Raw genomic sequence first — 27,642 nt, forward strand, 5'->3', positions numbered from 1 at the left:
CTATAAGAAAGATGTCTTGTCTTGCTTTCTCTTTAATTTCTTTAGTTCAGAAAGTGACATGGTGTGTTGTGAAGGGGTTATGGCTTATTTATTAGCAATAAACCTTTTTGTCATTGTTAATATTATGAAGGGGGGGGGGGGGGTGTTGCTTGCTTCGTCCAGAGGGTGGGAGAGAGAGAAAGAGAGAGAGAGACTGGGTAAGAGGCTTTTCTAGTTCAATCCCTCAGTAACTGTCACAAGCAGTCAGTCAGTCACCTGCAGATGATGGTGTCGAGGGCATCCTAGGCAACAAAGTTACTCTCCTGGTTTAGTTCAATGTTCAGGTTTGTTGTTCCCTACTCTCTCACTGAATACTGTCCCAAACAGAGAGCTGAAAAATAAAAATAAGGAATAAAGACAGAACTCACTTGTGTAAAGACCTAACAGACCATCCATTCTTTGGATTTATTAACCTGTTCTTCTGACTGGTGAAGGTAAAATTCTATACAAGATATATAAATAACACTAAATACATTACTTAATGTGTTGATGTGAATGTGCATTAATAAGCCTCTTTTGTTACACAATAACAGAATAGTATAGAATAGACAAGTCGCTGTTTAAGTGTGAATAATCAATCACACGTTGCCCTTAAAAATCCGGCCTTTCTTCACACAGACACTTGTATGTCTTTCTGTCTGTCCTTTCTCTGTCTCAAATGAGCAAAGCTAGCAGCTTAATAGCATTCTGGGATTTGACCTTTGTCTCATTCACAGCTCTGTCTCCTTGAGCTCTGCAAAAAAACAAAAAAAAAACAACACACACCTCTACACCATGGTAATCCTCCGTGGGGAAAGTGTGTTCATCTTGACCCATCCTTCGCTTCCTCAGTCCTAGTGCCTCACTCCACCCTACACACCCATCTCACCCCACCCCATCCTGTATTAATGCTCCCAATCCTCTTTGTGGGAGAGTGACGTCTGCTACTGTCAGAAACAGAGTTAAGCTCAGCAGGCACCGGGAGAACAGAGTGGTGAGAAGCTCCACACATATCCAAGCAGCACTGCGTTCTGGGCCTCCAGGGGGACAATTCTCTGCTACCCAAGCAAGGACTGACTCTCCTACCCAGCGGTTGCTCATGCCTGCACCTGGGGAAGAATTCATGGACTTCTAAATTTGGTGTTTCAAGATAGTCGATTTCATCAACAGGTTAGCTATAAACACTGCGCCCCTGTCTGAGGGCCCCGAACTCCAGGGATGAGAGCTGACACACTGGAATACAAACTTTTCTCGAGGCAAGTTTTGTTTTAAAGGGACTTTTGTTGCTGCTTATTCTGCAGTTTTAACATTTTTGACAATTTACAATTCTGGTTATTTTGGTTCAACTGCTGCACTGGCCACAAAACAGATGGCGAGACAGTTTCCTCCCATGACAGGTGTGTCTGAAGGGTATTTGTGTTAACATGCACTCAAAGCATTGGCAGTTTATTAGTGCTTATAACTGAACAGCAACTTGAGTGTGTTGCTGTGTGTGCGAGCTGCAGGTGCCACTGTTCACTTGGAAGGTGAGGGTGTGACTTTGTGTGTATGAAAAAAGTCAGAAGGGTTTGAAGAGTGTGTGTGTGTGTGTGTGTGTGTGTCTGTGAGGTGGTGGGGCCCTGTGGAGAACGTAGCCCTGGATTTCTTAGAGATGGAGTGTCATGGTTATGACCGGTTCGGAGATGGAGAGAGGGACACTTACCAAATTGACTACCGAAGGATTGTAGGGGACATGGAACCAGCCCGTCCACGCATCTCAAACAGAGATGGGGAACAACCTCACCCCTATGGGGGCTATGCCCACCCATCACCACATGGACATGGGCATGAGACTGCAGCTCAGCGATACAGCGCTACACGTATCCAAGCTGGATATGAACCAGAGAGGTCAGTCTCATAAGTTTGCTCACCACACCCCACCACACCACACACATACTGTATGCACATGACCATCTCTTATTTGTAGAAGCAATTGTGTAAAGACTTACAAATCGTATACCCGGAAGCAACTGAGATGTTTTCGCTTTTCAGCAGCATTGGTTGTGGCCGTATGAGCTACCTGGGCAGTCAACCAAATCCTCTTACCTAGAGCACAGCCGTCATAGGTGTATAGAAAGAGTTTCCGTAGACAAGAATGGATTCCTCATGACAGTGTTTCCTGTCTCCTCTCCAACATTTGTAAGAGGATCGGGCTACAGCATGTGTGCAACAGAGGTCAAGAAAGAGACGAGCAAAACAACATGTATAAGGAATAAGCATATCTAGATTAAACAAACCAAATTGTTTTTAATGAGAGCAGATTTATGAACAATTATCTCAATGGTGCTTAGAGGTACATCCAATCCAATCCAATCCAATCCAATCCAATCCAATCCAACTTTATTTGTTAAACACTTTAACAACAACCAATGTTGACTAAAGTGCTGTACAGAAGAATACAAACGACATCATGATAGAAATGTCATCTTTGTCCTATATAGAGTATATATGGAATTGTTCCGATACCACTATTGCAAATGAGATGAGGCCGCAGATGCTGCCTAATTCCTGGTATCAGAACCCAATACCACATCATTCATCCCTGAAAGGAATCTACTTTAAAGTACTTTATTTATGTTCTTTTTTTAAGTTATGACTGACTGTCTAACTAAGATAATTAAAGAAAGTTCTATGGCAGTGATGATCTGTATGTATGTGTTCATGTTATACAAACCTGAGCAAGGCTAACAATGCACTGGTGGTGCATTGGTACAAAAGAGGTATCAGAATATCGGATATAAAATGATGGAATCGGAAGATCTCTATGACTTTTTACACCGCCAAATACTCAGACCTAAGATACTTAATATTTTCAGTACTACAGTATCATCTGTGCATGTGTTTTTATGTTTCAGCATGGCAGATTACTTGATCAGTGGAGGCACTGGTTATGTTCCTGAAGATGGACTAACAGCACAACAACTATTTTCCATCGGTGATGGACTCACATACAAGTAAGAAATGCCAAACAAAAACACAACTCATTTTACTCACTGGATCATTCTATGGTATATCACATTTAACACACCTACACAGATGATCATGCGGGTATGCACGCATGTGCACATACAGGAACACACATTAGAGTTATGTCCATTAAATGTTTTGTAATATCAGTGCTGCCACATCTGCTTGGGTTGTATATGGAGGATTATAATGAGTAATACTACTTTCAAGGATGGCTCTGAGTGGTGTCACAAACATTAAACGCATGTGTGTGTGTGTGGGTGTGTGTGTGTGTGTGTGTGTGTGTGTGTGTGTGTGTGTGTGTGTGTGTGTGTGTGTGTGTGTGTGTGTGTGCTTTTGTGCACATATCAGTGCTGATGGGTGTCGGTGTAGTTTCCTTAATGGAGGCTGTATGCAGGGTTTATCAGTGTGCAGAGGATAAATACAGAACATGTCAGTGGTTTGAATGGCTGACAGATTATGTCTGTTCACTGTCAGTTAAGTTTAAAAAAAAACTGCTGCTTTGTAGGAATATGATATGCACAACTAAAGCTACATGATCCTCATTTATGGTGGTGATTGTTGCTAGTGATTATTCATTTAATTCAGGTCATACTTTTCCAGTTCCTAAGCATGGTGTGTGTTTTGTCTCTCCTCTCAGTGACTTCTTGATCCTCCCTGGTTTCATAGATTTTACTTCTGAAGAGGTGGTGAGTATCATAACATAGTCCTGCATAGATGTATGTTGTGTATGTTGTTGATTATATTGTTGAACAATTTCTCAGGAACGAACAAGAAAAGTTATATTTGTGTGTTTATTTCCATGTCAACACTGGTAGATCATTCCTTTGGGCCACAAACATGTTCTTGTCCTTGACCTCAACAGAACAAAGGTTTTCCTGACAATAATTCTCAAGCACAGAAAGGTTTTTGCCAGGCTTACTCTTTGTTATGTTCCTTAGAGCGCAGGGTTGTTTATTTGGCATGCTTTGTTTTCGTCTTTGCAAGCTCTGCTGGGACATTAAATTAATTTCATGCCTAGGTCACATGGGCTATTGCTGGAGAGCAGGTGTTCAAAACAGACACACACCTGCGTCATCTAACACTCAGCAGGTGAATTCAACTTCAATCAGGAGAGACTTATTGAGAGTGAAGAATAAATTAATTACATGGTGCACAATAAGTGTATTGGAAAGAGTCTTTGGCGATTAGTGATGCTATGAGTAGTTTAAGAATATTCTCCCTAAAGAAAATTGTGACTATGATAATGGATTATACATACACATATACAGGGCAAACAGAAGAAACACAATATACTAAGAAAAAACACTATAAACAATTAAGACCTAGGCATCTAGTGGACCTGGTGCATAGAGGCGCAATGCACATGGATGGAAATGATAATACTGATATTAGATTGACCATTGAATCAAACATAGATCCAGAGAGATGATAGCAGCCCTCTTGACACTATTCTTGATGTTATTAACTTGATACTTTACCTTTAATGCTCTGCCAACTGAACTTGTGACAATACCAATGCAAGAAACCTACACAGTGACTGCTTCTCTGTATGACTGTATCAGATGACTTGGATGCGTCCGGTAAACTTTATAAATCAGCCTCCAATCTTGACTTTTAGGTTCATAACACTGCACAATAAAAACAAACCTTAACGTCTGGTTAACAAATGTGCAGCTGCAACACTTTGGGGACATAGTTGAGGGAAGTAGTATCATGTCATCTAATTTTAGATTCACTTTGCTATATATTTATTATATGAATCAGTCTGTTTGAGAACATAAGATGATGTTTCCGTTTCCAAATGTTGCCCTTTTTTTAGGATCTAACCTCTGCATTGACCAGGAAGATAACCCTGAAGACACCTCTTATTTCATCTCCCATGGATACAGTCACAGAGTCATCCATGGCCATCGCCATGGCAGTGAGTACCACTTTTCACACACACACACACACACACACACCGGACACACACACACACCAGACACACACACACACACACACACACACACACACACACACACACACACACACACACACACACACACACACACACACACACACACACACACACACACACACAACACACACACACACACACACACACAGAAACACACACACACACACACACACACACACACACACACACACACACACACACACACACACACACACACACACAGATCTGGCTCCACAGTGCGTAACAATATCAAAGGCTTTGTGTACTCAGTGATATTTCATCAATGAGTTGTTTCCTCTCATGTCTCTGATTGGCTGTTTTCAGTTGATGGGCGGGATTGGAATAATTCATCATAACTGTACTGCTGAGTTCCAGGCCAACGAGGTGCGCAGAGTTAAGGTACAGTGGACCGAGTTAACAAAGACAAGAACTTACAATTGACAGAAAAAGTAATCTGTCACACTGTAGCAACTATGACAGCCCTCTTTCACAATACGATGAAAACAATGCACACTGAATGGCTGCTTATCACTCAACACTTGTGTTTCTCACTTTGCCAGAAATTTGAGCAGGGCTTTATTACAGACCCAGTGGTGATGAGTCCCCGACACACAGTTGGGGACGTGTTTGAGGCAAAGACACGCCATGGTTTCTCTGGGATCCCTGTTACAGAGACCGGCAAGATGGGCAGCAAACTGGTTGGCATAGTCACCTCCAGAGACATAGACTTTCTGTCTGAGAAGGACCATGACAGACCCCTGGAGGAGGTGGGTCTATAACTGACATATTTACGGGGAATATGGATGACAAAATAGTACATGCAACAACTTATTGTCAAATAAGTAAGGGGTATATTGATATACTGTTTGAATTAACTTAAAATATTTTTGATTTAGGCAATGACAAAAAGGGAAGATTTAGTTGTTGCACCCGCTGGAGTAACACTGAAAGAGGCTAATGATATACTGCAACGTAGCAAAAAAGGTAAATCTGTGAAGTAGGTCATGCTACTGTAGAGCAACCAGCATCTGCACTCAGATACACACTTTTCTTTTCTGTTTCTTCTGTCTCTCATTTTAAATTATGACTCTCCCAGGTAAGCTGCCCATAGTGAATGACAGTGATGAGCTGGTTGCCATCATTGCTAGGACTGACTTGAAGAAAAACAGAGATTATCCTCTGGCTTCCAAGGACTCCCGCAAACAGCTTTTGTGTGGAGCTGCTATTGGCACGAGGGAGGATGACAAGTACAGACTGGAGCTCCTCATGCAGGCTGGGGTGGATGTTGTAGTCCTGGTAGGTTTCAACATTGGTCTGATTAAGCTTTTGGAAAGTTCGTGAGTTGATTCTGATGTCCTAGCACATATCAGTAGAAAAGTCATGTGCCTCTTGATACAGGTAGAATGAATGTTGGTGGCATTGGAGTTTCTTGATGATTCTATTAAACACACACTGTAGGCAGCATCCTGTTGCTTGTGCCCACATGCTCGCAAACTCCATAGCCTCAAATGAGCATAATTGCCCGTCATCATGTTGGTATATTGCTTTTAAAAAATATTACAATCATATTTACAATAACGCTAGCTTGCTGTTTGCAAATCAGCCAGTGCCACGAAGCAACCAACCGCCTGCTGTGCAGCTGAGCCACAGCCAGCTAAGGTTACGATGAGCTAACATTAGCAAGCAAGCTAACATTAGCCAACTTCCTGTAACTTAGCTAGGCTGCATGGATCTTGTGTTACTTGCTTTGTAATGTTAGCTGATTAAGTAATTTACGACCGGCGAGCCAGCCTGACCAGCCCTGAGAGCAGGTCCCAAGGACAGGCGCTTTCATCGAATGCTAGTATGGGCTCAAAGGCCAAGCGCGGTACTGCAGCGCTCGCCTGTTTGTGTCACTGTCCTTGGCCCAGAAGCACATTTACTTATTCACTCCAGTACATGTGAGAAAGAAGAAATCACCTCTACTAAACGCATTTAGGTGAACATAGTTTTAGAACCTACCAAGATCGAGTTATGGGCAGGAGAAGGGGGATGGGCGTCTAAAAAGATCGAAATGAAACGCATTCAGCAGCTTAGGCCCTGTTTCCGTGAAGGAATTGGCTGATGTTATCCACGAGGCAGTATTTTCCTATGTTGGCTAGCTAACAATTCAGCTGTAATTAGCGAGATAACATAAGCCACCTTAAACCACAATATACGGTTTTTCATGTCAGAGATTCCTCGCACGGAGTGTTTCAGACAGAGGGTGAATACTGGTGTATTGAGACAGACAAATGTTTTTTGGAACATTATAACATGTACATATGTTCTAATAGAAACCCAAAATACAACTATGAACCTGAAAATGAGCATAATACGCCCCCTTTAAATTAGAGATACAGCAGGTGCTTCATCTCTCATTGAAACTATTTCACTTTTATTTGGATTACAGGATTCCTCTCAAGGAAACTCCGTCTATCAAATCAACATGATAAACTACATCAAACAGAAATATCCTGAACTACAGGTAGTTGGAGGGAATGGTAAGCTCTCTTCCTGTCTCAGAACTGACTTCTGCATTTGTGCTGTGAAAAGTCCCTTCTCCACTCTCAGCTCTTTTCTATGCATCTGTTTCCCTCTAGTGGTGACAGCTGCGCAGGCTAAAAACCTCATAGATGCTGGTGTGGATGCCCTGAGGGTGGGCATGGGGTGTGGCTCTATCTGTATCACCCAGGAAGGTATGATAAAAAGTGCATTACTGTAAACAGCAGCTGGTTTAAGATAAAACCCTGTGTATTTGAAAAAGTCAGCAAAACTGCAATTAAGTGATAATGTAAAGCGGGCTTAAACAATTATATGCTCTTATTCTCAGTGATGGCATGTGGACGCCCCCAAGGTACATCGGTATACAAGGTTGCCGAGTATGCCCGACGTTTTGGAGTCCCCGTAATTGCTGATGGAGGCATTCAGACTGTTGGACATGTGGTTAAGGCCCTGGCCCTGGGAGCATCTACAGGTAGGAACTACTTTTCTACCTGAAGACTGCTTTTTCAAAATAAGAGCAGCAAAGTCTTTTTGCCCTTGCCCGTTTTCCTTTGTTATTAGCATACCTTCATCCCCATTTTTTGGTCCTCTCATATTTCTGTCCTCAGTGATGATGGGGTCATTGCTCGCGGCAACCACTGAAGCTCCAGGAGAATATTTCTTTTCCGATGGTGTCCGTCTGAAAAAGTACAGAGGGATGGGCTCTTTGGATGCCATGGAGAAAAATAATAGTCAGAAACGCTATTTCAGGTGAGGGAGTGAGGTTACAGAGGTCCTTCAAAAAATGTATGGTCATGGTGATACATTTATCTCTTACTTGTCCCTGTGAATTGTGTTTGTGCATCCAGCGAAGGAGATAAGGTGAAGGTGGCTCAAGGTGTCTCAGGATCAGTACAAGATAAAGGTTCCATCCATAAGTTTGTTCCTTACCTCATTGCTGGTATCCAACACGGCTGTCAGGACATAGGAGCCAAGAGTTTGTCTATTTTACGGTACGTGTAAAATAGTGTGTGTGTACATTTTCATTGTGTACGGGCTTCTGACTATGAGCTGTGTGTCTTTGCATCAGGTCAATGATGTACTCTGGAGAGCTGAAGTTTGAGAAGAGAACCATGTCTGCTCAGATGGAGGGAGGAGTCCACGGTCTTCACTCGTAAGTCTGTCTTTTTGGAGTCCCCTTTCTGTTGTCGAAAATATTTGATGGCAGCGTGTTGAAGTCTGTCATTATCTGTTTCCTCTCTGAATATGTGACATTTGTTTTATAACAGCAAAGCACTAACAATGTGTGTCCAAGCTTCACTCGTGTTCAAAAACCTTTTACTTCAAATGTGGTTTGATTGTGCTTAGCAGCGTCAAAATGTGTATTCTCTCTTCCTCTTTTCTTACCCATGCTATCATATTAGATATTCTTTTGTGCCATGTAAGTACATCCATGTGGCTATCACACCTCCATCTTCTTCTATCATTCATTTACCTCCATCACAGATTGCTTTGATAGCAGTGAAATGTAATCACTACAAACTAGTTACACTCTTTTTCTTTTTTTTACACTTAGTTACGAGAAACGACTTTACTGAGGCGGGAGGAAGAGGACAGACTCGTTCAGGACCTAATGTCCCGGCCCCAGCAGCAATGAGCAGAGGCAGCGGGCGCATGTGATTAAACTAGGAACACAAAGCTGTCCTAGCTGTACAACTTACGCACTGAAAAATCTGACACTCCTTTCCTTTGTAGTCCCTTTTTTTTTCTTGACTGCCTCATCTCTGACCCCTTCAAAGATAGACAAAACAATACACTTTAAACTGAATTTAAAGTGTAAACTTTGAGCTTAACATGCAGTCACGTTAAAGTCACATTAAATCTTTATCTGTCTTTCGACCGCTGGGGCCAAGCTGCAGTGGAGGTAATGTAATTAACTATTCTGCTGATCCCTTTCAACAGGCAAACGGATGTTATTAACTACTTTAGGACAGGCTTATCTTTGCTGGAGAAGCCTCTGAATTGCACTCTGATACAACAGAGTATAAAACACAGCTTTTTACAGTCAAAGGTAGCGGCTCACAATTCCCATGCTCATTTAATATACCACACAAGCTACTTTATTTTTTTGCATGAAATCAGATATTTTCTTTACAAATTAAAAGACACATAACAACAGCATATCTTTACATAATGTTTAACATTTTATTTCATTAAAAGAGGAAATTAACACAAAAGTTAAATAGCTTAATTGTCAGCTCTCAGCTGATAACTTGTGTATTACTTTGTGTTTACTGAGCCAAGAGGATACATATGGCACTATAGTACAATTGTGTTCTCATGATTGTCTTACTGTAACCATTAGTTTTTGTTTAAGCAAATACGTACATTCTATGTACTTTCTATGACAGGTGAAAATGTGGTTGTTACATAATGGATCCTCTGCTCTGACCACCCCGTATGTAATCTTATCTTGAGCTGGTGAGCTCTTAATGTGCTGTTGCAGAAGAGACCAAAAGCTTAGCATCAGCCTTAATTACATATACATATTTGTAACATGGAGCGCTTTAAAGGCGTGATCATGTGTAATCTCACTCTGGATTTTCCTTTGTTCAACTTATTTGGCACAGAAAATATTGCATAACTAAATGTTTGAGTGAAGAGACAGAAATCTATCCACACTTTACATTTCACTTATCTTTTTATGGTTCCATACATATTATCCATTTTCTATTCATAATACTAATCAGTCTGAGTCACATTGGCTTGTCATGTTGTGATCTTCCATTATATCATTTTGCAAAAACACATATTAATTACATGGCTATTGTCTGTATATAATACACAATATAAGTAGTTATTTATTTAAACAAACCAATTGCCCAGGTTGGATTTATTTTTTGTAGAATTGTAGACAGTTCTTTCAAGTTGATTTATCAGTTTTAAATGTACTTTATTATATTTCTTGGAGGTACTCAACATCTTTGGTATTAAATGTCACTCTATGATAAAGAGTGGATCTTTATTTTGCAATAAGATGCAACCACTTTAATGAGCTATTGTACTGCGGTTGACAACATTATTTGACAGTTTTTTAATAATAATTGAGGGTTACAGAAAATACAGATATCTACCCAGCCTAAATTATGTTTACTGTAAATAGTTTTACATGAATAAAGGTCATTTTGACAAGTGCATTTTGATATTATTTTGACATTTCTTTCATATCTCCAGAAATGGTAAAAGGTGTTGTTTTTCTCATTACCACCGGAGGACAATATATTCAAAATGGAATCACTTTAATTTTCACTTCAAGCCTGTGTGCCAAGAAGTTTGAATCTTGGAGATACCCATGCTACACTTTGCCACCCTACTACAAAAATGTCAACAATACCGCTCAAATAGTTGGCTAAACAGGCAGTACCAAATCAGGGAAGATAAACTCATCCTGTGTATTTATAAACAGGATATATACATTTTCCTTAAATTTCCAAGTTTATTACTCCACACTGAGGTAACATGATAATCCAATTACGATGGCATTACATGCAAATATGTCTGTTCCCATGATGAACCATAACTTTGCCAGCTCTGTGCACAACTTAATGGCTGCAAAAGGGGCAATCGTGTTGGCAAAATATTATGCTTCGCCATCACAAACAGCTCTCTCCGGTTAATTAGATTTTAATTTGTAGTGTTATTGTTTACCACTGTGGATGAAACTGTGTCCACACAATCCCAACTGGGAAGAGGTCAAATAGGGCTCATCTCATTATATTTATGAGCATGTCCTTCCTCCATTGAAAACACAGCAATACATCAGCAGTGAATAATTAGACTTAGTTTCAGTCCCATATTGTTTGTCCCCTCTCTTTAACCGGTGTATCCATTTCAATTTCTCTCTGCAGGATAGCTTCAAATATTTTTAAAAGTGTCAGTTACACAAATATTAAAACTCCCACTTAAGTTAACTCCTCGAAAATATTTTCACTCTTTAGCAATAGACAATTAAAAAAACAGAACTACAATAGGAAGAGCTAAGGGAAGCTGCTAAAACAGTGATAAAGCCTTTAAAGGCAAGTTTTAAATAAAAAATTAGAGAACAAATAATTAATACTTGATTTATTCTAAAATACTGTATCTCCTCTCAAAATAAAGGTATTTGTTGAAGCGCCTTTGTTATTAAAAAAACAAAAGATGCTAGTAAAGCGGTAGTATAGCCACAGTGGATATTCTATCAAATTCTGAACAATAAAAAATAATAACATTTTAGAATAAATCAAGTTTTTATAAATTGTTCTCTAATTTTGATCTCAGGTGTATATACTAACAGCAGTTATAGAAAATAAGTTAGGTCTACATATAGTATCACTAAAGTCAATACCCCCTTTCATTTGATCAGGTAATTGTTTTTACCTGTATAACTTTTATGATGTACAATTTAATTGTTCCATTTAACCTGACCAGTCTGTGATCTATGTACAATGTCATGGGCATTTCAATTACAACTGGACTTTTAAAACTGATTATAATTCAATGGTGTCACTGCAAACACTCAGAGTGTCAATTTGTCTGCAAACGTTGACAAACTCTGCCTGTACAGCTAGATCCCATTCAAGCTGTTTGCTTTCACTCAGGTGTTTAGTCCCTGCCAGACGGCCAGACCCACTGCTGTCCTGGGAGGCTAAACTCAGGGTTCGGTAACGCCTGTGACAAGACAGGTGGGGAATTGCTCGTGGGAGGCTGCTCTGAGTAAAGTTTTGACCTCTGTTGGCCCAAGAATTTGAGCGCAGTTTTCCTGTCTCCTTGGGATTGCTGCACAGACCCTGGGTTGAGCCAGATACGCTCTCTTTCCAATCCCATTGCTCTGGTGACACTGGTGGCTTGCTGTGTGATGTCAAAGAGCCATGAGGCTGGGAAGGTCTTGAACTGGACAGGGCGCTCTCTTGATCCACGTCACCACAGGAAGAGGTTCGGTATAGGGCATTTTCCAGAGAACTAGGCCCTTGCTTTGATGCACCTTGGCTCGAAGAGTTCAAAGAGAGGCTGGAAGAAGCATGGGGTCTTGGCAAACCAAAAATACTGTGAGAGAATAGGGATTCACTGAAAAGAGCCTGGTCAATGCTGCGGGACAAGTCTATTGGAGATGGGGGACGCAGATCCACAGTAGAGTCAGTCTCCAGCCCTAGGCTATCAAGTGATGATAGCTGAGACTCAACTGCATTTTTAAGCTTGTGTGGTGGGCTTGGAGGTGTAGGGAGAGGTAGTACGGTGCTCCGGGTCTGGCTGGATTTGGGGACACAGTTTAGGCCATTTCCAGAAGGATCCACCATTGAGAAAAGGGGAAGAGCCTCTGACTGCCCCTTAGTGATGACATTACAGACCACCATCTTTTCCTGCTTACCCTGGGACCAAGAATCGTGAGAGGAGAGGACAGGAGAATCTGCACCTCCTTGAGAGGGCAGGGTGAGCCCTCGTGAAGGAGAGCTGCAGGACAGACGGGACCAAGATCCTGGCTTTGGATGAGTTACGGTCTTGATAGAGGAGTTGTGACAGAATAGAGGGTACGAACCAATGAGAGACAAACCTAGACATACCCCAACCTCACAGAGCCTGCAGCCTACCTGGAAGCCCCACCAGGGCCAGGGCTGGAACCCATAGCCATCAACCCCACCCAATCCAAGGGCATGCAGGATCCCATAACACTGGAGGCCTCCACATCCTAACAGACACAAAGAAGCCCCTACTCCAGCTCCTGCTGCCCTACCCCAGTCCTCCACTTTGGCAAAGGGGCATTTTGCAGGTCGCATTACTTCCGGAGATCCTCCATTCTCTCCGTTATCATTCAGCCTGTAGATGTGTTTTGTGTTGAATTGCATTAAGCAGTAAAAGATGAGGTAGGAGCATGAAAGAAAGATTGTGAGACATACAAACATTCCCTGAGGGAATAGTAGGATCACAGAGGGGAGGCTGTGGAAGAGCTGGAGCATGCCAACACACCCTAGAGATACCCCAGAATACAACAGGGACATGCACAGTAACAGGCAAGGTTTGGGCAAGACTGAGAAGAGGGTGGAATTAGCAAGTGGGAGTGAAAGATGCATGCGTGAGCGCAAGGAAAGAAGGAGGAAGGCCAAGGAGAAAGCTGAGATCAAACAGGGGAAGGGCAGCTCAGAAAGCAACAGGGAGCCCAGAGGGGGAAGACGATCCTGGTGACAGTATGCATCGTACAGCAAACAGAATGCTTGGATCCCTGCAAATGCTAGGAGGAACAAGTGCAGCAGGGTGAAATAGGGGCTTCCCGGGGGACACCGCAGGGGCAGGCCAAGCAGGCAGACCACAGAGATTAGGCCAAATACAGTAAAGACAGACCCCAGGCCATAGACGTGTGCTTCCCACGCAAATCCCCATGTAGCAAGAGCAGAATTCCAGTCTGAATACAGAGGGACGAAAAGGGCAGTGCTGAGAGCCAGAGAGGGGCGCAGGGACTCGTTGGGGGTAAAATCATCTGGGTAGGTGGGAGTCCAGGACTGGTTTGAGGTATTGCACGGTGTGGTAGTGTTACCATTAAGCAAGACTGTGCCATTTGTCTTTGAAACTTGAAGGTTATCATCCTTGGAGTCATCTGCAAAGCAGGTAAAAGAAAAGCAAACATTACCAACTTATTTGTTGTCTCAACAGAGCACATAAGGGCAGAGATTTTAAATGCTGACATAGCTGAAAGTGTTTAGCTTGCAAATGGAGAGAGCATGCTAACACACTAAAATATGATGGTCAACACGCTAAACAATATGTGCGGAACATCAGTATGTTAGCCTTGTCTTTATGAGCATGTCAGCAAGCTGATGCAATTTTAATAAAGTGACAATAATGATCACAAATGAAACCATCATTATAATCTAACCAATAAATACAGGCCAAAGTAAGGTATTGTATATCCACTACCTTTATTGTCCAAAAGAGAGCATGCCATGTTTGAAATGAATCCATAATACAGAGCAGGCTTGTTACTGGGAATCTCTAACTGGGTCACAGAGAGAGTGGGAGCATGAGGAAGTAGTGTGTGCATGTGTGTGTAAGAGAGAGAGAGATGTGGGTTGATTAGCCAGTATTGACCTCATTGCTGCTCTCATTCTGTGTGGCAATTATTATGCATGGTCAAGAGGTGTTGTGCTATCATTCATGTTTTATCCTTCCTAACAAGAACATGCAGAGGTATTTAACTTTCATATCTGACTGCGATTGTGTAACCAATAAATAATGTAAGCATCTCATTCTCTCTGTGAAATAACGTTCAGAGTAAGCTGTGTGGAGCCACCAGAATCAGTAGACTATAACTTACTGGTTATAACTGGAATATGCCCTATTTCTTGTCCTCCATTAGTAGTGAAGTGATTATGTCAATGCAGAAACAGCAAACACTCATAGAGATATAGTTAACAAGAATTTTCAATGTCATATTTCATACATGTATTCAATAAACTGGCTGAAAATTGTGTCTGGTATTAAATTCATAGGCAGCTTGAGGAAGGGCAATTTGTTATACACAGTTCTGTCAGAGTATTCCACCCCCCGTGTTTGTGGACACAGCACATTATTTACTTGACAAGTGAGTGCTATTGTGTGTGTGTGTGTGTGTGTGTGTGTGTGTGTGTGTGTAGGGTAAATACTCTATCTACAGGTGTACACCACATTATCCAGTAACCTTTGGATGTGGGTAATGGACACTGAAATGTTTCTACATCAACAAGATAGTGGAGAATTTGGTCGGAGAATCTGTGATGAAAGGAGTGAGAGAGAAAGACGGAAGAGAGGTTTTGGGGAATAGTAAGGGAGACATTTTTGAGGAGAGTGAAAGCTTGGGGGAGTGATGTGACGCAAACCCTCCTTTGAATGTAAAATGCCAGTAGAATATATATTGGATACACTGCAGTCACACAAAGACTTGCTGTTTTGTAGACTTTATTTTAGGTATTTAAGAATGCCAACACTATAAATCCTACTATTCACAATAGGCCGTAAGTGACTGTGATGGTTGTTTAGTAAATGATGGATGCTACACATTACATATAATTCAAGGCAGGACACTAACCTTTGTCTTTCTTCAGGTTTACAGTCCTCTCCTGTTTCTCTCCATGTGTGATAACAGAAGGGCTTGCGGTCCTTCCCCAATTGGCTACTGGTGGAGTGGGGCGCTCCGGACTAGGCCCAGGTCCAACAGATAGTGGTAAAGAGGAGTCTGATGGAAGTGAGCCAGAGAGAAGAAATGGTAACTGGCTCTCAGTCGTGTCATTCTGTGAAGCTGTGAAAGTTGGCTGATTCTCTAAAGTCTGTGTAGACTGCAATATAGATCCAGTACTTGTCTCAGATGGCTGATTCTTTAATGTTTGTTCCCGAGTAGGTTGAGGTGGTACTCCTGATGAAGACCTTAATGGTTTTGTGCTCTCCTTGGAGGTGGCATCTTCTGTATCTGTGGTTCTGGATATGATAAGCCCCTTCTCATTAGGATACAAAAGAGGAGTGTCTGTGCTCTCCTGTAAATCAGTGTATTCACCGATCACACCTTGTCTATCTGATTCCTCAGATGACGATAAGGGCCAACTCACAGGTAGACCCAGGGAGTCAATGTTCTCACTCCCAAATATGGGATTCCCCAGTGCGTAAGTAGATCCATGAGGTCTCTGTGGGCGCTTCGTGAGACGCTGCACTGCTGTGTCAGTGTCTGGCTGTCGGGTTCCCTGGGCATTTTCTCCAGTGAACGCCATGACATAAAGTGAGAGCGGCAAGGAGAGGGGTAGAAGAAGATTCCATAGAGAGAGCATCGCGAGGGTCTACAAACTCCACCGCAGAGTCACATGCTGTAAGTTTTGAGGGGTGTTGTCCAATCACATGCTTGACAAATCTTTAACCTCAGGTCTCTGGGGATCTCATGCTCAACACACCTGGGGAAAAAAATAAAGGTAAATCACAGTCAGTGCAACCATTCATCAAACATTGTGTAGTGCTATAGGATATCTGCAGTAAATCACTCTCCATGTTGGGTGAATACTAAAAATGCAAATACTGTTCTCTCTTTCTCCTACACAGTACAAACATTGAGACACATAGAGTATAAAGACAATTAAAATTAAGAGCACATGAAGGATATTAAGTGCACAACTGCTTTCTTGCAGTCGGTTTCAGTTCAGCTTTCTTACCTCATCATTAGCCCACTCTGCTGCAGCCTCTTTAAACATACATGTTCCTCCGTGTCACTGCATGCCTGCAGTCTCTCTCTGCGTAGCATTCTGTGTCCTTGCATACTGACTGTGCTGTGCTCTTCTCTCCATCCGACAGTCGACACATGGGACAGACCCCACCTCCTCGAGACAACCCCCCCTGTCCCACTCTCTGCCGCTGCACTGATCTGACAGTCACTGTTTGCACAATCCCATTCTCCTAAATCTAAGGCATCATCCACACCACACTCAGTATCATCTCTTACTGCTGTTTCTGTTCCCCACATACACTTACACACATCCCTCTGGCGTGTATGATGTACTGTATGCGATGTTGAGAGTGTAGAAGAGACGAGGACGAGGCAGAAGAAGAATACAGATAAAAAAGAAAAAGGCATAAATATGTCATGGGGCCAAAGCACTCTCATCAACCATCAGGCAGGCGGTGCCCTGCACTGAGCTAACTAGTGCTACAGATCAATAACTGCTATTGAGTTTAATTTACAGCTGATGCTGTGCCCTTCCTCTTAAAGTAGCCATTATATGAACTACTCAGTTTGTGTCAAATACACTTGATAAAGCAGGAAATTCTCTTTAGATAGCACGAATGCATAATGCATGATAGTGGTGAACAGTGGTTCACCACAAGTGGTTTTGACAAAAAATTGCTAGCCTTAAGTCAGTAATTAACACTCCTGACATTGTTGGCATGCCATTATTGTGGCAAGAGCCTTTGACATGCATGATCTGATGGTGCCATGTTACTCACTTTCTTTATTCTTTTGTTCATGTGTGCTGTTTTTACCCAGTGGGGGAAATCCAGTAGCCTTGTGGCCTAATTCAATTCCCAAAGATGGTTCTAAAATAGACACTGATCCACATACCTTCGTTTGCATTTAGAGTTAGAGAGTTTAAAGCACAGATACACTTCTGTGCTGCCTGTCTCAGGTATGTTTTGAACTCTCCACTGACCATTGCTGAATTAGCAGGGTATTTTTTCAAGCCAGGAATGTTGTTGCATGTATTCTGCCAAAGGAACATTGATTATTCTTATATACAAAAACATTTAGATAAATATGGATCAAACTACATCCCAAACAAATCTGCCAAACACAAATCCCAAAGACATGAAGGCATAAAGGCTGATTCTGCATGCCAAGACTAATGTTGGCTGCAATGGTAAATACAGCATTTATAAAGAGAGCAGTTTACCAGCTGTCTTGCATCTCGATTCTACACAAGCTTCTGCTTACAGGATAAAAAAACACCTTTGCTCATAACAATAAGATTCAGACTCACATAAACACAGATTGAAAGACAGTAAGGACTATTCAGATCAGTGATGAAGATAGGAACTTCCCGAGGGGTGTGTTGAACCCACTGTCTGATGAGGACACAGGAAAGCACCAACCCAGCCGTAACTAAAGGGACTGAAAAGGAACAATGACAGGCCAAACATATGAGCTCAGCGAAGGACATGGCCAAATTATTGCCGCCTCACACTTGCTATCCTAATTCATTGGGCAACTGGTTTCTGTTTAGACAAGTCATCCTCCAACAAGACAAAGTCAGCAGGGATTGGGATCCAGCTGGGAATGTGGACATTCAGGACAAGACACAGAAACAAAGCTGCACAAGCACAGAGAAGGATCAAAACAAGCCATGACCCTGGTTAGGATGAGGGGTGATGAGAAGATAAAGCTATATGCTGTATATTGAGTCCTTGTAAGCATATTTATGCGAGCATGGTAAGCCCTCTACATGACTTGACTTTGTAGCTTCATCGCCTTTCTCCCTTTGTTGGACTGATATTTTGATTTGATGATTTAATGACAATGTTACACTTTCCCGCAAGTCTTTCTTTCGTTGTAAATATAAACATTTTCTTTACATGTTTGTTCCTCTTAAGAGTAAAGGGGTTAACAGACTAAATCACAGCCACAGTCATGAATACACTTGACTTTACTGTATGTGACGGGAGGAGACTGATAGTGGCTGATAGTGGATTAATAACAATGGACTTGATATGACACTGAAAACTCACTCAACACTCTTGGAAATACAGTTTAACATTAAAACCAGTAGGTTAATATACACCACAGATATATACCTATCATATACTGTATGTGTTAATATCTATGGACAATTTAGGACTACTAAAGTGTTGAGTAGCAGACATTTGGATTTGTCACCGTAGCAAAAACACAGGTTAAAGTTATCAATTCCGACTGTGCTCCTACTACTATGCTACGACATGTCAAACTGCCGTGGAAGGTCACCATAAACGAAGACACATGGTATAATTTTAATTTGGTCTTCAGTGATTTTTGGAAAGATAGCAAAATGGGAAGCGAGCGGGTCTACGTCCCCCTTAGATTAATAATACAAGGAAGAATTTCACCTGCTCTGCTGATCGTGGTGGTGCCTGCTGCCGTGGTCCTTCATGACGCTTCCTGCTGCTATTATCACTGTTACTCATATATACTATCACTAGTTTAATAAACTATAAAATTCTTAGCCATAAAAACACCACCAGTGGTATGTCTCGCTGTATCGTAGCTGCTATTGCCACTACTCATCATTGATCATGTTTGCCACCATAATTACTGTCATTTTCATATTCTATCACCGTAGCTGTGCTTGTTTCTACTATTCTGTTGTATTTACTGCCTTAACATATACCTCATATTCACATTACTATAGATATTATTATAGTTACTGTTACGCTTTGGTTGCTTGCATCTCTGGAAGTGTGTCTGTCTGTCTCTCTCTGTCCATCTGTGTGTCTTTTCTCTCTTTCTCTCTCATTTTCTTCCTCCCCAACCGGTGCAGACAGATGTCCGTCCTCCACAGAGCTGGGTCTGTCTGACGTTCCTGCCTGTCATAGGGAAGGTTTTCGTCTCCACCGTACTCTACGGGGGAATTGTTGGGTCTATGTAAATCATAAATAAGTCATAGAGTGTGGTCTTTACCTTCTCTGTAAAGTGTCCTGAGATAACTTTTGTTAGGATTTGACACTATCAATAAAATTGAATTGAATTGAATTGCTTCTTGTGTTTTCACTGATGAAAAAAGTCGCTTAGCAATAATATCACCTGCCAAACCTTTTTTATCCACAGATGGAAAAAAAAAAAAACTTCAGGAAAAAAATTACAAAAAATTATACTAGATTCATGCTGGACACATTTTTTAATTCATAAACACAGGAGAGAAAACAACTTAGCCCAGACTTAACTTTTGTTTTTCCTCACTTGCAAGAGTAGATAGGGCTAGGTCAGGGGTCTGCAACCCTGCGGCTCTTCAGCCCCCTTTTCAGTGGCTCCCTGTATCTTTGCTAAAAAATAACATGGAAATAAATGATTTGTTTTTTGCACAGTGGACAATCTTTCAAAGGGAGCACCTGTTATCCTGGCGTTCAAGGTGATTTTTAAAAAATTATTATGTGAAACTAAAATATGCATCACATGCTGAGGCTATCGCTCAGCACCTTTCCCTGCTAATCTGGAGTTTCTGACCCACACTGTCAGTATGCTAACCATGGATTAATCCCCCCAAAATAATGATCAGAGGAAAATAGTCTGTTGCCAATGATGATGCCTAACATGTGGTGAGAAATCAGGTAATAAAAATGATAATAGTAATAGATTCAAGATTCAAGATTCAAGATTCAAGAAGCTTTATTTATCCCGAGGGAAATGATTGTGCAACAGTTTCAACACAAAGATGGGAAAGTATCATAGTGGCAATAAACTAACATAATCAAATCAAAATAAAGCTAACGTAAAATAAATCAAACAATAACTAAGTGTGACAGAGTGCAACAGACATTGTGGTTAAGCGTAGGTATATACAATATACAACAATACGCACTGTGCAGTTTAGCAGCATACTGAAATAAAATAAGTACAAACTAAATAAGGTAAGGAGTAAGGAATGGAATTTCAAGTTTTCTTTATTTTGTGAATGAATGAATGAATTTCATAAATGCAACACATTGTAGGTTTTTTTTTGTAGATATAACAATATATACAACTCTATAAGCTGTGAGATCAAATATGTTTTGCGGCTCCAGACAAATGTGACTTGGTGAAGAGGGGGCAAAAGTGTCTCTTTTGATAGTAAAGGTTGCAGATCCCTGGGCTAGGTATACCGGTTCCTTCGACCCACAGACATATGGTTCAACCGGTCTACTTTCAGTGTTGACGCCGAGCACTTTATGTCCGAAGGAGGGCAGCAGTCCGTGTGAGCTGCGCGTGGCAGTCAAGTGAGGACAGCGCGATCAGATGAAGAAGGAACAGGAGGAAGCTCGAGCGTCTCTAGCCAAAGGACTCGCGATAGGTCAATGGTTTCAGCGGGATGTGATGTGTGCTTCGTTCGCTACACTCGCTCTCCCCCGGCAAAAAATGTGTCTTGAAAGAAGAGCTTTACCTATTCTTTAACTAGAGCATCGCTGGCACACGGCTGAAAGCAGGTCAGTAACTCATCCAGCAAACACGATCAAGAAAGCGCTCTGACGTTTATTGCTGACGTTACAAACTGTTGACTTCACCTAACTTCGGTAAAGCATTGTTGTTTTAGTTCGTTAGTAACGTTATGTTATTATGAACGTTATCTCTTAGATCATTTTGACGTTTGTTTAATGTGACAAAGTAGGTCTATCAACGTACGGGAGAGTCTGTGATAGCACTGGAGTTACATCCAGGTAACCACTAATTATCCAGTACCGTTTTAGCTTTAACAACTAGGCGTGCGCAATGTTTGTAATTGCTATGTTAATGTGTTTTTTTTTTAATTTGCAAACGGTTGGTAATGTTAGAAGCTTTATTGTAATTCCAGCTCAATGTGTCCCTTTTGTGTCTCCTCTATGTATCCTGTACAGACACGTAGTCAATGGGAAGCCGGGCGGCAGCGACTATGTTGTCCCGGACAGTCCTGATCAGAGGCGTCACTGCCCACCGCCTCAGTAAGAATGTCACTTTCTACATGAATGAATTGTCATCTCCAGTCTCAGGAAGTCAGACTAAAGCCTCTGAGGATCATAAACCTCTTATGCTGATGCTGCCGTGGTTGGGTTCCCGTCCTCAAGCTGTGGCCAAGTATTGCGAAATCTACTTCCGTACTGGATTTGATGTGCTTGTAGTGGAGAGTGAGGTAAGCTGTTAACAATACTCACCAGTGATTTGCAAAGGCACACAATTAAGTTGATATTAAACATATATATGTTTATATCATAGCCATCACCGTTTACATTGTTTACATCTTATACACCCGTTCACATGTCTGCTTACATCTGATACACACATGTCTTTCTACATCTCACACCGACGATGTTCTCTGTATCTAACCTGTACTAACACACTAACATCCTGACACTTATTCTACCTGTACTAACACACTAACATCCTGACACTTATTCTACCTGTACTAACACACTAACATCCTGACACTTATTCTACCTGTACTAACACACTAACATCCTGACACTTATTCTAACCTGTACTAACACACTAACATCCTGACACTTATTCTACCTGTACTAACACACGAACATCCTGACACTTATTCTACCTGTACTAACACACTAACATCCTGACACTTATTCTACCTGTACTAACACACTAACATCCTGACACTTATTCTACCTGTACTAACACACTAACATCCTGACACTTATTCTACCTGTACTAACACACTAACATCCTGACACTTATTCTACCTGTACTAACACACTAACATCCTGACACTTATTCTACCTGTACTAACACACTAACATCCTGACACTTATTCTACCTGTACTAACACACTAACATCGTGACACTTATTCTACCTGTACTAACACACTAACATCCTGACACTTATTCTACCTGTACTAACACACTAACATCCTGACACTTATTCTACCCGTACTAACACACTAACATCCTGACACTTATTCTACCTGTACTAACACACTAACATCCTGACACTTATTCTACCTGTACTAACACACTAACATCCTGACACTTATTCTACCTGTACTAACACACTAACATCCTGACACTTATTCTAACCTGTACTAACACACTAACATCGTGACACTTATTCTACCTGTACTAACACACTAACATCCTGACACTTATTCTACCTGTACTAACACACTAACATCCTGACACTTATTCTACCTGTACTAACACACTAACATCCTGACACTTATTCTAACCTGTACTAACACACTAACATCCTGACACTTATTCTAACCTGTACTAACACACTAACATCCTGACACTTATTCTAACCTGTACTAACACACTAACATCGTGACACTTATTCTACCTGTACTAACACACTAACATCGTGACACTTATTCTACCTGTACTAACACACTAACATCCTGACACTTACTCTTCTCTTACACTTTATTCTTGTGTTAGGTTAAAATGTTTTTGTATAATTGCACTGTTGTTATTTGCTGCTCTGTGTGCCCTGAATTGCCCCCCGGGGACAAATAAAGTTTTTTGAATTGAATTGAATGAATTGAATCAACCATTCCCTATATCTATATATAGATATAAAGAATGGTTGTTTTGAAAAATGATTTTGATAATATAGAATACAGCAGAGTAGAGATGTGTATCATCCATGCATGTAGAGCGTAGTGCATTGCTTCCCCAACCATTAAGTCCAAAATCGTTATGAGCCCACTATACATGTAAACAAGATAACAAGTTAATTGTTAACCTCAGATGAATGAGTTAAGCCAGACAAGAGCATATAGTATGTGGAATACCTCTTGAACTTAAAAGGCTACATTCACATTTCTCAATAACATTTTTTGATCTGATCTTTTTCACTGTTCATACTCGTATTTAGAAATTACCCCTATCCACAGACTTCTGCTCTGAACTGAAATGACCACAATACACACATCTACAACACGTAAGACGTACCTCCAGCGTTGCAAAGGTTGATTCAAATTATTCTTTGTTGTAGAGGTTGTAACCTAAAATGAATCCATGCACACATTTACAACAACAAATAAGTCATACGCCTCCAGTAGTGCAAAGTCACGTCAGTAATAATAAGAATTTCAATAATCATTTCATTAATTCTTTGTTATAGAGGTTGTAAGGCAGTCTGGTCTTTAATTGTGATCATATGGCCATGCATGCCCATTAAACCTGGATTATTACAGGCATCGTGCATCAAGGAATGCATTCATCCATTTAACTGTTATTAAGGCGATGACTCACCAAAATACACAAAGTTCCAACAAAGGGAGGAAAGAAGAAGGGCAAGCTGGTAAACGTGGATTGAAAAATTGCCGTGACAAATGTTTTATGGGGGAGGAAATCAGTTCATCATGTTTTGGTAAACATCAAGAATACAGTACGCACAATGTGCTTTAGTTAGAAACACTGAAGGTAAACAAAACTTTGATTTGAAGTGTACCAGAAAAGGGGGTTTAGTGAAAGGTTTGTTAACTCTCAGTTTATGAGAACTGGTTTTCGGTTCCAGAAACAGATTACAACAGCTTTTGGTTTTTGTCTTTCTGTTTATTTTATACAAGGTTAAAGAGTTCCTGTGGCCGCGCTGGGGTCTGGATCATGGAAAGAGGTTGCTAGAGTTGCTCCAGAGTGAACGCTTTGTATCCCGCCCACTGCTTGTCCATGCCTTCTCTATTGGTGGCTACACATTTTCTCAGCTGCTGGTACATGTGTCCCAGGATACACAGACATATCAGGCACTCACTCAGAGGATCAAAGGCCAAGTCTATGATAGCCTGGTGGTGGGCTCTGTGGAGACGATGGCCATAGGTTGGTTCAGTATTGACATGATTAACACAAGCATCTCCAGTCCTGCCCTGCATGTTTTAAATTTCTCCCTGCTGAAACACACCTGAGGCTAATGATTATCAAACCTGTGACAAGGTTAAGCTGAGCAGAGCATTAGGCCTAGTCCACACGAACAGAGGTATTTTTGAAACTAAACTTTAATGACCCCCGTTTAAAAAGAACCACCAGTGTAATAAAAAATATCTCTGACCACATCAAAACCACAATCTGCCTCTGTCAGCTGGTCACATCTAGAGTGCACGTCTCCATGGATACAACTTACTGTTTACCATCGCACAGTGTGACGTCAAACAATGTTGATAAGTTTTCCTCGGTTTTCCTGTCCACACATGACTGCTGAAACCGGACTTTTCGATAAAGTCAACCCCGGACTCCAGTTTGAGGAGCCCACAACTGTGGTTACGTGTGGATGAAAGGCCAAACTGTGCAGAGAAACACATGGTTTCAAAAACACCTGCGTTCGTGTGGACGACCCCTTAGACTCAGGTGTGTTGGCGCAGGGAGAAACCTAAAACATGCAGGGCAGCAGCCCCCCAGGAGCAGGATTGGAGATGCCTGATTGAACACATTCATCAATTTCATGTTATAAGTATCCATAATGCACAATCACACTGGCTAGATCCAAAACTGTATGTTTATACATGAAATGAAATCTGTATGAATAGGAACGAATGCTTTTCAGTGAAAATGAATTAAATGTGCCTTTTCTCCTCTCTACCCAGGTCTAGCTAAGACTGTATTTCCACGTTGGGAGACACTGGTAAAACAATTAAGCTTATTATACTTTGGCTTGTTCAAACGCCAGACAGTGGACTACTTTAACACAAGCATTGATGCATTTTGGAACACTCCCATAACCACTCCTGCACTGTTCTTCTTTTGCGAGAACGATGCATTGAGCGACCCACGGGCCATGGAGGAGGTGATTGATCATTGGCGAAAGCGCGGGATTGACATCACAGCTAAGAAGTGGGAGGATTCAACACATGCAGGCCACCTGAAAAGGCACCAGAAAGAGTATCTGGCCACCCTAAACATGTTCCTCCACTCACTCCACTTTACACCGCTGAAGGCCAAGTTGTAAGATGAATTTATTACAACACAATACAATATTACCTTGACTTTGCTTGTTTTCTCTGTCTAAAAAAGTATTTGTTAGTCTACAGTGTTTTGCTATGACAGTGATAATTAACTTGGGGAAAATACATTCATTTCATTTATACACTTCTTCCAGTACTTGATGTAGGTGGAGTAACAGTCACCTTGCACTCTATTCCATTGAATTCACAAAACCGGTTGCGGGTGCGTCATACTGATGGTAAGGGTTGCAAAATTGTTCGGAAACTTGCCACAGGAATAAACAGGAAAAACTAGGAATTTACAAAAGATTAAGGTTGGCCCTCAACAGGGATTTTAAATATAGTGCAAGTACACTTAGAATATGCTATTCCTCAATCACTTGCACATAGCTCACTGTACTGTATACTGCAGGGGTATTGAAGCCACGTCCCGTACATGCACTGTGCATTCCTCCATCGCATGCACAGATGATTTCTAGAACCCTGGACTATTGAAGTACATTTTGATGATATTAAAAGGTAAATAAATTTGATGTAGGGTATTAATGTTGTACTTGCAAATATCACATGATGGATGTCAGCCCATGACCGAACAAAATGGTTAAATTTATGTTTGGGTATGACACAGGTCCGTCTTAACTACCCACAATTTCCAATTTTGAATATTTGCAAAATTTTCCAGCTTAACTTCCAATGGAAAGTTTCCGGAAATGCCTGCCCCTTTTGCAACCGTACTGATGTTACATTTCCCTCCAGTTTGATGGAGCTTTATGAAGCAGGACCTCTAACTAAGCATGTGGTGCTAACATCTGTGACATCTGGTGGTTTGCACAACTTATAGCAGCCCTCCAAGACTGGAGCCAAAGTTACACAACACCTCACTGATTTTACAGTTACTGTATGTCAGTCAACTCCATGATGTGAATTGTAAAGTACAGTAAACCGCCTTTATGAAGGATCGTACATTTGCCGTTTTTTTTGGTGTGTCTTTCCAGTAAAAAAAAAAATGTTGTTGAACTTATTTATCTTTCATTTAACTGTAATGGGACACTGTGGGTTGGGGAGGGGAGGAAACAAAGTTAGGTCAAATGATGCAAAGTGGTGCGAACAGATTCATTCAGAGTTTGCTGGCTGAGGGAGAGAATGAAGGGAGATGGAGAAGGGGCTTTTTGTACGTGCAGAGGAGTTGATTAATTGGGAGCTTCCTGAATGGAATGAAAGAGCCAGGAACAAAGAACGATACATAGGTCATAACAACAGTTAATACTCAATACTAGTTTGCCAAAAAGACAAGTTGTTTACAGAACACATTGTGCATGCACTCTTTTATAGTTCCTCCAAGCCAAAACTTTATTATATCACTGCACAACCTTTCATATTTACTCAAACAACTCCAGGTACTTGAGTGTTTTGATGGTCTATCCTGCTTGGAAGAATATGTCGTCTTCCATGGGAAATGCCGTGTTGCTATTTGTTGACAGTGAAAAACACCATAATACACCTAGAAGTTCATATGACCTCTTGAGACAGAGATGAGATTATGAGCCTTGCAATAAATGACGGTGCTTTCACAAACTATCATAGCAGCAATTGACAAGTTACTTGATTCGTTTGAAGAATGAACAGTCGTTGTTGAACGTGTGCTTCTTTTGTTGTGAAGCATTGTGTCTAATAACTTTGATACATTTCGAATTTTTGCAATAAAGTCTAACAGTGTTTGACGACATGTTCTATTTTCTTTTCTTTATTGAATAGAATTTGACCTTTTACTTTGTACTTGTTTCTAACTTACCTTATTAGTTGTGTGTGTTTTATAAAGAATCTGCTGTACATTGCAATTTCCCTTTGGGAATAAGTACTCTACTACTACAGTAGTGAGACTAAGGCAGTCATGTTTCCTTTCAAGGAACATTTCAATCTTATATTATGTTGACATACAAACACCTTTAAGAAGAAAGAGTACTTAAAGATTGAATTTGGAGAATGAACAGGACACCGCCATCTAGTGTCTCAAGGTCGTAGTCGCA

The 27,642-nt window shown here is 41.1% G+C and overlaps 3 protein-coding genes across 4 annotated transcripts; 2 read left to right on the forward strand and 1 right to left on the reverse strand.

The window, feature by feature from the left end:
* Positions 1-1,660: 1,660 nt before the first annotated feature.
* On the forward strand, positions 1,661-9,166 carry impdh1a (IMP (inosine 5'-monophosphate) dehydrogenase 1a; the record flags this gene model as incomplete). 2 transcript variants are annotated; one of them, XM_083916191.1, is made up of 16 exons in its annotated part: positions 1,661-1,905; positions 2,913-3,011; positions 3,665-3,713; positions 4,847-4,948; positions 5,309-5,383; positions 5,545-5,751; positions 5,881-5,968; positions 6,081-6,280; positions 7,416-7,506; positions 7,606-7,701; positions 7,836-7,979; positions 8,116-8,257; positions 8,356-8,499; positions 8,577-8,660; positions 8,911-8,927; positions 9,063-9,166. In XM_083916191.1, 16 exons carry the CDS (start codon positions 1,670-1,672, stop codon positions 9,164-9,166), a joined length of 1,878 nt encoding a protein of 625 aa, XP_083772317.1. The 2 variants fall into 2 exon arrangements, with proteins under 2 accessions (XP_083772317.1, XP_083772316.1); XM_083916190.1 differs by lacking the exon at positions 8,911-8,927 and having other exon boundaries at positions 1,670-1,905; positions 9,063-9,084.
* Positions 9,167-12,012: 2,846 nt separating this feature from the next.
* Positions 12,013-16,251, reverse strand: prrt4a (proline rich transmembrane protein 4a; the record flags this gene model as incomplete). The annotated part of the gene is made up of 3 exons (XM_083916414.1): positions 12,013-14,111; positions 15,579-15,725; positions 15,846-16,251. The coding sequence occupies 3 exons, from the start codon at positions 16,249-16,251 to the stop codon at positions 12,013-12,015; spliced, it is 2,652 nt and encodes an 883-aa protein (XP_083772540.1).
* Positions 16,252-21,057: 4,806 nt separating this feature from the next.
* LOC310949827 (transmembrane protein 53-A) lies at positions 21,058-26,556 on the forward strand. The gene is made up of 4 exons (XM_083917389.1): positions 21,058-21,175; positions 21,584-21,855; positions 24,251-24,497; positions 25,259-26,556. The coding sequence occupies exons 2-4, from the start codon at positions 21,595-21,597 to the stop codon at positions 25,618-25,620; spliced, it is 870 nt and encodes a 289-aa protein (XP_083773515.1). The 5' UTR covers positions 21,058-21,175; positions 21,584-21,594; the 3' UTR covers positions 25,621-26,556.
* The last annotated feature ends 1,086 nt before the right edge of the window (positions 26,557-27,642 follow it).

The sequence above is a fragment of the Echiichthys vipera genome (assembly GCF_963691815.1).
Source record: "Echiichthys vipera genome assembly, chromosome: 7".
Taxonomy (NCBI): Eukaryota; Metazoa; Chordata; class Actinopteri; order Perciformes; family Trachinidae; genus Echiichthys; species Echiichthys vipera.

Coding starts and splice junctions, on each gene's coding strand:
- LOC310949827 (XM_083917389.1), top strand. CDS start 21,595: ATGGGAAGCCGGGCGGCAGCGACTATGTTGTCCCGGACAGTCCTGATC. Junction 21,856..24,250: donor TGCTTGTAGTGGAGAGTGAG/GTAAGCTGTTAA, acceptor ATTTTATACAAG/GTTAAAGAGTTCCTGTGGCC. Junction 24,498..25,258: donor TGTGGAGACGATGGCCATAG/GTTGGTTCAGTA, acceptor CTCTCTACCCAG/GTCTAGCTAAGACTGTATTT.